Source organism: Drosophila sechellia, chromosome 3R, assembly GCF_004382195.2.
Source record: "Drosophila sechellia strain sech25 chromosome 3R, ASM438219v1, whole genome shotgun sequence".
Classification (NCBI taxonomy): domain Eukaryota; kingdom Metazoa; phylum Arthropoda; class Insecta; order Diptera; family Drosophilidae; genus Drosophila; species Drosophila sechellia.
In genome coordinates, this window is record NC_045952.1 from 24,575,437 (window position 1) to 24,588,072 (window position 12,636).

Genomic DNA, 12,636 nt, shown 5'->3' on the forward strand with positions numbered 1-12,636 from the left:
TCGAGGAGGTCGCAGCTGGGTTGTCAAGCACGGATCTTGTTTAGATCGATCATCAGGTGGGGGAGGTACTGCCTAATGTGTGTCTTTTACACAAAAACTGTGGAATTATTCTAATGAATTGCCCAACAAGGGTAATTATCTTTCAAAAGAACAGCACAATAATCTTGAAAATCTTATATCTACACAGAATAGGATTACTTTTACTTGACATTGTCTCTGTAAATATATTCGGAATTACAATTACTTGAATGTTCTGCAAAGTTTATTTTACTAACATCTAGCCCATATCTAAAATCTAATCAAAATCTACAACACTCGTCTATATCATCATCATACAAAAATAGTCCTTTGATTCGATATTTTCTCTTTGTTTAAGATTTATGACAAATAAATCATATTAGATTAATAATATACCTGCAAGCCGAAGACCACAAAACCAATTGGAATCTTTGCCTATGATTTTTGTTAATTTTAGTAAATAAATAGACCAAAGTATTTAGGTTTTTGTGTGTTTTGTATTTTATAACTATTAAAGCTGTTTTTGTTCTCTTAAAATATAATCCTTAATAAACTAGTAAAGCTTGAGGTGTGCTTATGATCTAGGTAAAGCTGTTATCACATGGTTAACGATTCAATTGGAAGACATGATTCGTTGCAGCAGAAGTTGCTGGTGGAAGACAGGATTCAATGTCGATGCTGAAGAAGATTCCTCAGCTGGAAGACTGGATTCGATGTCGATGATGATGGTGATGGTGATGGTGATTTACCAAGGGCGCCACATGGTTTCTTCGGCTGGCTTGGGGCTGGCGGCGGATTGGGAGTCCTCGTTATCGCTGTGGTATCCCGAGGAGGCGGGGCTGAGTGGGCGTGGGGTGGAGGTTGGAACCGAAGTCTGAACTTGATCGGCCTGCAGCATGCGCTGGAACTCGACGCCCAGATGGGTCATCACTGTCTTGCCCACATCCACACTCATGGCAGGAGTGCAGGCCATCACACGGGAGATCTCGCTGACGGCGTTCATGTAGCCATTCTTGAAGCTATCCATGGGAAGTGGGGAGACCGGCGCCTGCTGCTTGACGACCTGTTTGCGCATGAAGACGAGTGCCGCCTCCAGCATCTCGGCCTTGTCCATTCGCAGGATGGCATCGTCGGCCTGGAACTCGGCCACCAATGTCTTCAATGTGTCCAAACACTTGTTCATGCGGGCCCGGCGCTGGCGCTCCAAAAGGGGCTTCTTCACCTTCAAATAGTGCTGGGTCTTGGAGACGAATGTGTTGCTGTTGTTGCTCTGTGGTGCCATTTTGTAATGTGTTTTTTTTTTTTTTGTTTTGGAAGATTTGTAGAAATGTGCTGAGCTGATCTGAACTGCTTGCAGGATGCTGCTCGAATGATGCTGGATTCCTCGACTGCACCGGCTTTTATACCCGCAGCAGCCGCAGCAGCAGCAGTGTGGAGAAGGTCCTTTCTGGAGGACCTGCTACCTGCGAGCACCGTGAAGATCTCGAAATCTTATTGCTATGCTGTGCGTGCGTGGGAAAGGAAACCAAGGAAATCGTTGTGCAAAGACTGAGTTTTCAGGCTGCTTTCCTTGGCTCCCTTTGTGTGTTTTATTCCTTTCAATTGTCTAGCCAAGGAGTGTGGGTCCTGGCGACGCATTGTAACTGCAATTAAACCGTAAAATGCTGGCCAAGACGTGGGAACGTGGTGCTCAGAATTGGGCCCAATTCTCTGCGACAAACTGATTCGGTTTGGGCCAGCCAATGAAAATCAAACTCGGTAAAATTGTAATTGTCTTGTTGTGGCTTACTGATCATTGGATCGCTGAAAGGAAAGAAGGAGGATCGTTTAGATCCTTTAGCCAGTTACATAACTAAGTATGGTATGTTAAAGGTGGATGTAATCATGTTCTCATACAGAAAGTACTTAAAATTTTAAGGATTCGTCATCTGCTCATGCAAGTAATTATAAAATCCAATTCATTACAAACAAGCACTTAAATATATGTTCTAGTCATGGTTTTTTAGGGTCCCTTCACCATCATCGCTGCCCCATAAATCCTGACCCAATGCTCGCCCGATCCCCATGCACACTCCACTGACAACCCTTAACGCTAACCCCAATCCCCATCCCAGATCCAATTCGAATCCCGAGAAAGTGGCTGTCACCGTTGTTAGGGTCTTGAGGGGTCTCCCGGTTTGTTTTGCTCGATTTTCATATCGTGAGAACCGCTCGAGACGCGTCGTGTGTTTCCCACGCGATGTGCACACCTGCCATTTAAGACGCTTATATGGTTACGATTACAGGCACGGATACACGGAAAGCCAGCGAGACACAGATACTCCACACAGACAACCACTTGGCCGTAAATACACAGAAGCAACAACCAGATGAGGGCACACATTTATCTGTCGGCACACATTTATTGCGCCGGCGCGACGCTTATTATCAGTCCAAGTAGCAATCGTCGTGTGACTGACTGATGCACTGACGGATTGACTAAACTGCTCGACTGAATGACTGCCAGACGGACTGACTGGCTGACTGACTGACTGGCGAACTGAGAAACCGACTGATTACTGCCTGCTTTACTTTAGTTTTTCACTCTTGTCGCCGTCATTGACGATTGTTTAATTTAAATTGCCGGCTACCAGTCGGCGGGCTTAATGATTATGGCCGGGCCCATAGCCAGAGCCAGAGTTGCCATCCAAGTTCCGTGGAACTTGTACGCAATAGTTATTTGTACTTTACGACATGGGCTAATTGAACGAACGCACCCGCAGAAGAAGTTTAACGAGCAGTCTGTCATTGATTGAAGTGGTGAATGGAGTTGCGGGGACGTGGGGATTTGGCCTGCCAATGGGCAATCAAATCATTAACGTATCCAAGGTGAGTGAGAATCCCCAGTAGCAGTGGCCAGCCAACTGACAGCCACTGGATGGATTTCAATGATACCATCGCCTGACTTACATCGTCCGTTCGTGGGCCAATCCTTTGAGGGATTTATGTATGCCGGTCCACCAGTTTGTTTGTCAGGTAAATGTCGCCGGCAAATGTTTGCGCAGCCATAAATTAGCCAGACGATAAGTGGACAATTGTTGGCTGACATTAGCTCAGAGCCCCCAATCCGTGGGATGCTTAGAATAATTCAGAGTTAGCTTTGTGAAGAATGGCCACTTCCTGGTGTTAATGCGATTGTTCTGGCATTATAATACACATCATGGGAAAAACACCCAAGAAGTTAATGGAAGGGGAGGGTCTTCAGCACTTTTACATTGCAATCAAGTACCGATTTCTCTTGTAATATTTTTGGTTTTTAGTTAAATGATATTATAATTACTAATGCTTTTATAAATTAACTCTGTCTAAATGTGAATACTTATCCTTCTTAATTAGCAAAGTATATCTTATCTAAAAGGTGTTTTCAACAGAAAAGATACCCCTTTTATTATTATCTCTCTATAACAATACCACACAGTCAATCATTCTAATCGCTTACCATTCAAACTCAATTGACTCCCCGCCAGCAATCAACCTCAAACCCACATTGCAGCTCGTGCCGAGGAACAACCCTCGTTCGAATGTCCAACTCCCAAACCCTGGCCCACAGACAACAAACACTCAAGAATTATGAACCCATATAAGTTGAATTAAAACGCTATCAAAAGACGCCACCACATGTGAAAGCACCTTGCTCTGGCGAGGATTAAATTTGCATCGGTGCTCCACACACGTGACCAACCGACGTCCAATCAGAGGAGCAGCACTTGTTCTCCGCCACGCGTTTGGCCCACCGTCAAGCTTTCCAGGCATAAAAGCAAACATCAATCAGGTGGAAAGCGATTGGGAAGCCAACGCGTGACCCAGCGGCGGGCGAAGCAATTAACCAAAGTTGAATCAACTCGGCAGCAGCGGCAGGAGCAGCAGCAGCAGCAGCAGCAACAACATCAGCAGCAAGTGCAATATGTGTCAAAAGGGGCAACAGCAACGGCAACAGCAACACCAACAAGAAGCAACCACCACCACCACCAAGGCAACGAAATGAGCGGGGCTGTGGCCTAAATTGCAAACAGCTGCCACTCGAACCGTGGGATACTTTTTCCCCTAGCCTCAAAAAATCGAGATATACGCTCAGGATAGGGGAAGGAAGGCCCTTTGCTGTCGAACCTTATCCATGGGAACCACAACTGCTCAACGCTCTCAATATTTATTCTGTATTGAAATGGAAAAAATGAGGATGGTTCGAGAAAAAAACAAAAAACCAAAGGGATGCACCACCGGGAGTGGGGGCAAACGAGATTATCCTGCACGTGTTGAGCTTGCTGCGGGGTTCCTTGCGCTGAAAGCGTGGCAGGCGAACGTTGGGCTGATACTTGGGATGTTGTTGCTGCTGCTCCTGCGCGGAGTTTGGACATGTGTCCGCCACATGTGGCACTTGTTGTGTTGGGTGGTTGGACTTTTGGGTGGTGGTTATCTGGCGGGCTATAAAAGCGCGGCACTTGCCATCAGCCCACAACAGTTGCAAATCGAGAATCAACGCGCTAAGAACTCTTATCTGTAAAGTGATACAACACTCTTGTCATAACCATGTCGAAAGTAAAGAACTTATTGGCCAAAATGCTGCAGCGATTTGGCAAACACAGCTCACATGCCGACAGTCAGCGGTACGATAGCCTGGAGGAGATTGCCCAGAACCAGGCAAACGAGAGGATGTTGAGGGCAACTCAAGTGGGATTGGAGGAGCACCTAGTTATCTGCTTGGAGACGGAAGCGGGCAGCTTCTACTGGCACTCGCAGTAGCGGCAAACGGAGGAGCAGCAGCAACACCACCTGCACGACCAATCTGAAAGGAATCATTGCTGAGAAGCAAAACATCCGATTTCGAAACTGCTAGCATGTCAACAACCGCAATTATAGTAAATAGTGGAGAAAAACCACCTGAGGAACGCTAAAAAGCATCAATAACTACTATTATTAGTAGGATCTTCAACGTCGATAACTATACAGCAATAAGGAATACTTCGGTTGAAACACCCAACTGCAATTATTATTGCAATGTCAACCAGCCACACCTCAAGTAGCTAAAAAGCCAATTGCAACATGAGTAATGACTAACCACGAAGCAACCGCAAAAAATTGCCAATAAAATCTACAACACCTTGTCAAAAAGCGAGAATATTAACAACCGAAACAGTAGCAGCCACATGAACAATTGCAGCAATGTCAACAGGGGCAACATCTCAAGAAATCAAGCATCGATGACAACAATAGCAGGCACCACAACAATCTCAACATCATCCAAAGCCACAACACCATGGGCCAAAAACCGGTAGTTAGATGCGACCAAAGCGACTGAATGGATGGATGAATGAATAATACAAGACATATCATTCGATGAATGAATGGAGCTGACGATCGATCGATCGTGCGAATCGAATTGCGTGCCAGCAACAAGCATCCAACTAGGCCGAAGGATGCCACTCAGACATCGTCTCCAGCTGGAGACCCTCGATGGTTGCCAATGATCAGTAATAAATACATTTGTGATATCAACTCAAGCTAGTTAGTGTAGTATAAACGTTATTACCTTATAAGAAAATAAATTAAAAAGAAAATCCTTTAAAATCATCGCTGTTTGTTACGTGGGAAGTTGGGTTGTTAGCAGGAAAAGCAACCAATTGGATTCTAATCAAGCGTATGGCTTCGTCAAATATTTTAGGCGGCTTAAAACAGCTCTTCAAAAAGGCTTTGAACACATATTAATTAGATCGATTGTTAGCTTGTTATATTCACCTTCCCACATTAACTAATTGAAGTTTGTTAGAAGAAGAAAAACCTTACCAAACTAACAGTGTAGCTAATTGAGATCTAATTATCAAATCAACCATCTTTTAATACCTTCGAATTGGACATAATCGGATTAGATTATAAAGAAACACTTTTCTATATTAAAATTCCAACGAATCCAAATGCAAATCAAAGCCAAACCCTCTTAAGTTGAAAATATCCCCGCATATCCGGGGCATGAAAGCCTAATCGCAGCAAATGATAATCGCCGCCCTGTCATTCCGCACAAAATGATAATTTCCTGTCGCCGATTCTCAAGCTCCAGGCCTGAAAAAATTAAACTCTTTTTATTTATTTTTTCTTTTTTTTGCATTTCATGCGATTTTATTGCGCATGCGTGGCGCGCAGCAAGCTTCTGTTGGAGCCCTTTGGCTTTTGTTTTTAGCTGCCCGCGTCTGTCGCGCGTTTGGCGTGCCAAGCATGCGCACACACATATTCAATTACACGGCAGCAACATCGGCTGCCCAGCAGCAGCAGCAGCGATTATAGCGATGCATTGACAATAAGCCAACCCCGATGCGTGCCCAAATGGTTGCCCCTACTTAATAAAAAGTGGAAAAAACAACAACAGCAACAAGAGCCCGGAGCTGGCCATGTGCAGCTCGAGAAATTTTCTCACAGTCGCCAGAAAATTGTAACGGCCCGTTGTTCAGCACACTCTCAGCACGCAGTGCAGCGCACACACTTCCTGCCGCAGCCAGCGTTCCTCAAACCGGCCACGTATATTGTTTATATAGTTAACGAATGCGATACATTTAATCTTTAGTGTGTGTCAATTTGCCGTACAGACATTTAGTTTGCATGTCCCTCGTCGATCCATCGAACAATCATCCCTTTTTCTGGGCCCTGGGTCCCACGATGATGATGTCCCGACGTGAGCAGGAATACCATACGCGTATATGTATGCCACTTAGCGATGGACGATCCCAACCGATGCCATCCGAAACGAAACCCAGGGCCCAAGTGTTCAACAGAAGCTACAATTCAGCATTCATAATTGACAACAGCAGGAGCGAGGGAGAGGGCGATATGTGTAGGGCCCACGATGGACAAGAAAAAATTAAATAAAATAAAGGGCAGGTGGTAGTTTTTTCAGCACTACCCGTGACTCGCACTAGCAGCTCGGTCAGATTTACAGTGGTTCGAATGGAACGAAAATTGTGTGAAAATATTTCAGGGTTTTGTCAACATCTATACATGCTTTTAGCTAGTTGATTAAACTACAACATGTTTTATTTTTTTAGGAATTTCTTTAGAATGATAACCTGACAAGAACATCTTTTTCAAATATTTCTTTTATTCACCCATCTGGGCATAGTTATCCCATACATAGAGATTCTGTAAAATGCCACCTTCACGAACCTTAATTTTTTCCAAGACTCAGGTTCCCACACACCGTCACAGCTAACAAAATTATCCGTAGCAAGTAGAAAACACCTTCCACAAAAGTCCCTATATTCGGACCATATACTCCTTGAAAAACCCCTAGGAACAAATGTATCTTTCTCGCATAGCAGATAGTTTAGGAAAAAATTCTTTACAAGTAGAAAGACATCGAGAAATCCGTAAACACTTACACTAAAACCTGTAAGTCGTAAAATTGCACGCATGTTCCGTTCGGTAAAACCCCAAAAATTACATCCGAAAACTCACATTCTCACGACTTTGAACAGAGGTTCTCAAATTAACCGTAGCAAGTTGAGAACAGGCAACAAAAATCCGTAAGGTACTGGTTTCCAAACCTGCGAGTCCTAAAATTTCACACATCTTCCCCTCGGAAAACCCCATTTCCGACATCCCAAAACTCGCATTCCCACGATCCCTACAAAAATTTCTAAAACTTTGTCTAGCAAGTAGATAACAGGATGCGTAAAATCCGTGAACCTTAAACTTCACGTAGTTGGAAAAGCCTTGAAGACTTCATTCAAGCAAGGCACCCTCAAAATTCCCGCATGTGTTTCATCGGTTTGGCCCACTGTGCCATGTGCATAAGGGCTCGGAACTCGGAGCTCGGACTCGGGACTCGCACACGGGCTACCTCCGATTATAACTTATAACACCAACGAGCGAGAAAAATCTTGTGGGAAACTTGAGGGCAAAGTGTTTCCCACGATTCGAATGTCAGTGGAAAGGAAAACAGAGAAGCAGCATGTGCAACCACCGTCGCACCACCACCACTGCACCATCGCATCTTCATCCCCTGCCGAGACTCACTTACACCGAACACCAGCGGCCACAGCAATAGCACTGAGAACATATTTGAAGTTCGAGAAAATTTGTATAGTTTTTTTTAAATCACTAGTGGATTTCGTTTATTTATTAAGAAATACAATGCCTACAAAGTGCACAAATTAATTTTCTAAAGTGTATTGCTTAATTCTATATTAACTACTTTTTGCTTTATAAAACAATATTTAAGTACTGTAAATTAAGACCATTCAAGACCATTAGTAAAATATAATAATATAATAATAATGTAATATGTATATTTAATATGTCTTAAAAACGTTCTACAAAACATTTTATTCACTCAAAGAACTATAGCTGCATTAATCACATTACTCATACTATTTTTACCGCAGGTGTGCTCCAAACTTGTTTGTGGAGAAAAACCCACCACCGAAAATGCAGGCGAGAGGATCGTGTCCCAGTGACTGAGTAAAAGTAGTTTGCTCCGCAGGTGGTGGTTCTTCGGAGGCTCCGCAGCTCTCACTTCTCTCTTTCTCCGAGCGGCGTGCGCTGAGCACGAGACGCTCTCGCGGCGGCACGTGCATCTATAAAAGCAGCGGTAACCGGAGACGAATGCAACATTTCGAACGCAATCGTCTTGCAGTCAACATCTCAGGATAACCTCCTCCGAAAGATCGAAGAAGTTCTTCAACAAGTCGTTCTTCCCGTTACCTAAACGCAACAAATAAACAAAACAAACACACAATGGCCACCAAATACGAGATGTCGAAAACCTATCAGTACCGCAAGGTGATGAAGCCCTTGCTGGAGCGGAAGCGTCGTGCCAGGATCAACAAGTGCCTGGACGAGCTCAAGGATCTGATGGCCGAGTGCGTTGCCCAGACTGGCGATGCCAAATTCGAGAAGGCCGACATCCTGGAAGTCACCGTTCAGCATCTCCGCAAGCTGAAAGAGTCTAAGAAGCAAGTTCCGTCCAATCCCGAACAGAGTTTCCGTGCTGGATACATCCGGGCAGCCAACGAAGTGTCCCGCGCCCTGGCCTCCCTTCCACGAGTGGATGTGGCTTTTGGAACCACACTGATGACCCATCTGGGCATGCGTCTCAACCAACTGGAGCAGCCCATGGAACAACCGCAGGCCGTCAACACACCACTCAGTATCGTCTGTGGATCCAGCTCGAGCTCCAGCTCCTACTCCAGTGCTAGCTCCTGCTCCTCCATCAGTCCCGTTTCCAGTGGATATGCCAGCGACAACGAATCTCTGCTCCAGATCAGCAGCCCCGGACAGGTGTGGCGTCCCTGGTAAACAGAGATCCACTTGGAAGGACTGAATTCCCGACGGGCAATCACGCAATTGGAACCGCAGCTTTAGGAAAAATGCTTTACAATGATACTCATTTATTTGTTACGTTACCAAGTTTTAGGTTTCTAAGTTAAGTCTGTGATAGGGCACGCTTTATTAACTTTTGTCTTAAATCAATCGAGCAGAAGTCAGTTTTTTACTCTACATATATACAAATGTTTACCAGCTAAGAGATCTCAAGAACACAACATGAAAAGATACAAAATGAAAAACTTAAATACAAATCAAAATATGAAACTAATTTATGCTATAATCTTATTATTTGGGGAATTTCTTTTACAGCACAATCCAATGGTGCAACTTGAACTTGGATATTTTCCTTTAAATTCCAATAGGAAGAAGATTCCTCTGAATTAGTTCATTGAACATATTTAATGTTGGTATACATGAACTTTAAGGTCCAATTTAATGAAATCATCGTGTGCACTAGCTAATTTAGTTTTTATTTCCATAAATTATGTTCATTATCTTAAAGCCCATCATTATCTTAAACGAGCTATATTAATAACAAGTTTCAATAACAGTTAAACATAATAGCAAAACATGCTCCACTAATGTGCACTTAGTTGTCAAGCATGCATTTAATAATAAAAGGGAAATTATTCCATATTTTTAATGGTCGTTATTTTACATTTCCACAATGTGCTTATCAATATTCTATTAGGGTAACTATTTTGTCAACAGACTACGAATAACATCAATACAATAACACAATACAATACATTGTTATAAACCCCAAATGCCGCATTATAAATTTTCCACCAATAAAAGGCCAATAAGGATGGTCAAAAAAGATACATATGAGTTTCACGTCTAGATTACTTAATGTACAATATACCCTAATATATTTAATCCCTCTAAATTTGTCCTTTTACAATTAATCACTTAAATTACATCACCTATTGAGGGTTGCAATAGCATTACGTAAAATGGCTAGGTAAGTATTCAATTCCAAGTTCATACCACATTATTAACCTCTGACACCCAAATAATATAAGAAGTGAGAGCATCCCTCCCCATTACAATAATCAATGACGTTGTTTTCCACCCATAAAATGTCAATATTAAGAACCCTCAAGATTTCTAAGGGAGATATACAAATCCATCTCAATTATTAAGTGAGGAAGTGTCATATCCTAGGCGGTTGCAAGGGAGGGACACAAATACCATAGGTAAGCATCGAGGTCAGAGGTCGATTAGTTTCCTATTAGAAAGTTAACTCCAAAGTGCAATTATTCAACGCAAGAATCCCATAATAAAACCGCCTAATATTATTATTAAATTTAGTATTTAATAACTGCAAAGATAACCATTGTATCCTTTGATTACATTAACAATCAATAAAATATTACTACCTATTAGAATGAGTCACACATTCAATAAACCATATTTTACATATGTAAAGCTAATCGAAAAGTGTTCATCAATTAACCGGTGAAAAATTACTAATTACCAATTAGGGGGTTGCAGGGAGTCAAGTATGTGCATCCCATAGGTAGGCATTCCGGCACAAGGCCCACCTCACCTCACCCTGAACATTGAGTACTCAACCTCAGCCACGAGTGTGGCACGCGGGGCACACTTTCTGCGCCCGTTTGACCCACGTCCCCCTGCCAACCACCCAAAAACCCGAGATCAGACAGCCCAAACGATGGAACGATCGAACAACCAAGGCGACCCGGCACGAAGCCAATATGCCACATCCACTAATTGTGTCCAATAAACACTCGTCGACGGGGCACTGTGGGAACGGAAAGAGGAGATCTCAGAGTTCGCAGTTCGGAGGTCGGAGCAGGAGTAGGGGCTTATACAATCATCGTCTGCTGGCATTGATGAAACAATAAGCGAGTAGATGGCACGGCAGGATAACAATGCCAGAGCGGCCCACGCACAACCAGATCGTGTCCCCTGCCCCTGCTCATCATCATGCTTCGATCCCATGTACCCATATATGAACGTTCCCATTCCAAACACGACAGGATGAGGCAGTGAAGTATGCATTAAGGATAATAACACCGGCCCAGAAAGCAATGCGAGCAGCCAAAAACAGCGACAGCTGCAAAAATGTGCCCTGATCCTTAAACTCGAAAAAAAATGAGAAGCGGAGCGGAGAGAAGCATGTGGCCAAAAGGGAAAACAAACGAGAAAAAATTGTGTGAGAAACTTACTTTCAGCTCGGTTCCCACGCCACGAGCCACAAGGATTGTCCTCCGTCCTACGAAGTTGCAGCTGTTCCTTGTGAAAGAGACGGCAACAGCGGCTTTCAGCCGTGCGAGCGAAAGAGAGGGCAGGAAAGGTGCGTATCAGAGGGTGGATTTCAGGGACCAGGGAGCGGTATAAAAGGACGGGACTACGCTGAGCAGAATATCACTCACGATTACGCCGTCGAGCAGGCAACAACAAGCCGAAAACAAAATTTTTCAAAAATTTTTAAAACTACGTAACCTACTACCAAAACAAAAATGGAATACACCACCAAGACCCAGATCTACCAGAAGGTGAAGAAGCCAATGCTGGAGCGCCAGCGACGTGCCCGCATGAACAAGTGCCTGGACAACCTGAAAACACTTGTCGCCGAGCTGCGAGGTGATGATGGCATCCTGCGCATGGACAAGGCCGAGATGCTCGAGTCAGCGGTGATCTTCATGCGCCAGCAAAAGACACCAAAGAAGGTAGCTCAGGAAGAGCGATCCCTCCCCCTGGACAGCTTCAAGAATGGCTACATGAACGCCGTCAACGAGGTGTCACGTGTCATGGCCTCCACACCTGGCATGAGCGTCGACCTCGGCAAATCGGTGATGACTCACCTGGGACGCGTCTACAAGAACTTGCAACAGTTCCACGAAGCACAGTCCGCCACCGACTTCCTCCAGAACGCAATGGACTGCTCCTCAATGGACAAGGCTCCGCTCAGCCCCGCCTCCTCCGGATATCACAGCGACTGCGACAGCCCCGCCCCCTCACCACAGCCCATGCAGCAGCCCCTGTGGCGCCCCTGGTAAAAACAAGGGGTTAAGTGGCAGGAAGGTAAAGGTGGAGTGGCAATGGAAGAACCAACCAACAACGCATCTGTGATAGCCCAACTGTGATGGCAACAAAATAGCAAAATTAAAAAAGCAATTAGCAAAACAATTAAAACAAATATAAACCAATTTAAACGAATATCAAAACAATTTAATTTATTGGGTTCTTGGGAGGGGGAAGTATTTACAGAGCCCTAGTTGGTGGCAATTGGAATCC

General features: G+C 44.1%; 4 protein-coding genes across 4 annotated transcripts; 3 read left to right on the top strand and 1 right to left on the bottom strand.

Annotated features, from left to right (window-relative positions):
• Positions 1 to 508: 508 nt before the first annotated feature.
• Positions 509 to 1,377, bottom strand: LOC6617011 (enhancer of split m5 protein). The gene has a single exon (XM_002041303.2). It carries the CDS (start codon positions 1,298 to 1,300, stop codon positions 764 to 766), a length of 537 nt encoding a protein of 178 aa, XP_002041339.1. The 5' UTR covers positions 1,301 to 1,377; the 3' UTR covers positions 509 to 763.
• A 2,991-nt stretch (positions 1,378 to 4,368) lies between these two features.
• Positions 4,369 to 5,605, top strand: LOC6617012 (enhancer of split m6 protein). The gene has a single exon (XM_032722880.1). The coding sequence runs from the start codon at positions 4,585 to 4,587 to the stop codon at positions 4,795 to 4,797; it is 213 nt and encodes a 70-aa protein (XP_032578771.1). The 5' UTR covers positions 4,369 to 4,584; the 3' UTR covers positions 4,798 to 5,605.
• A 2,755-nt stretch (positions 5,606 to 8,360) lies between these two features.
• LOC6617013 (enhancer of split m7 protein) lies at positions 8,361 to 9,632 on the top strand. Its single transcript, XM_002041305.2, has one exon. The coding sequence runs from the start codon at positions 8,779 to 8,781 to the stop codon at positions 9,337 to 9,339; it is 561 nt and encodes a 186-aa protein (XP_002041341.1). The 5' UTR covers positions 8,361 to 8,778; the 3' UTR covers positions 9,340 to 9,632.
• Positions 9,633 to 11,780: 2,148 nt separating this feature from the next.
• LOC6617014 (enhancer of split m8 protein) lies at positions 11,781 to 12,552 on the top strand. The gene has a single exon (XM_002041306.2). The coding sequence runs from the start codon at positions 11,859 to 11,861 to the stop codon at positions 12,396 to 12,398; it is 540 nt and encodes a 179-aa protein (XP_002041342.1). The 5' UTR covers positions 11,781 to 11,858; the 3' UTR covers positions 12,399 to 12,552.
• The last annotated feature ends 84 nt before the right edge of the window (positions 12,553 to 12,636 follow it).

What these genes read in the sequence shown, in the direction of transcription:
- LOC6617011 (XM_002041303.2), bottom strand. Translation starts at nt 1,300, where the DNA reads ATGGCACCACAGAGCAACAACAGCAACACATTCGTCTCCAAGACCCAG.
- LOC6617012 (XM_032722880.1), top strand. Translation starts at nt 4,585, where the DNA reads ATGTCGAAAGTAAAGAACTTATTGGCCAAAATGCTGCAGCGATTTGGC.
- LOC6617013 (XM_002041305.2), top strand. Translation starts at nt 8,779, where the DNA reads ATGGCCACCAAATACGAGATGTCGAAAACCTATCAGTACCGCAAGGTG.
- LOC6617014 (XM_002041306.2), top strand. Translation starts at nt 11,859, where the DNA reads ATGGAATACACCACCAAGACCCAGATCTACCAGAAGGTGAAGAAGCCA.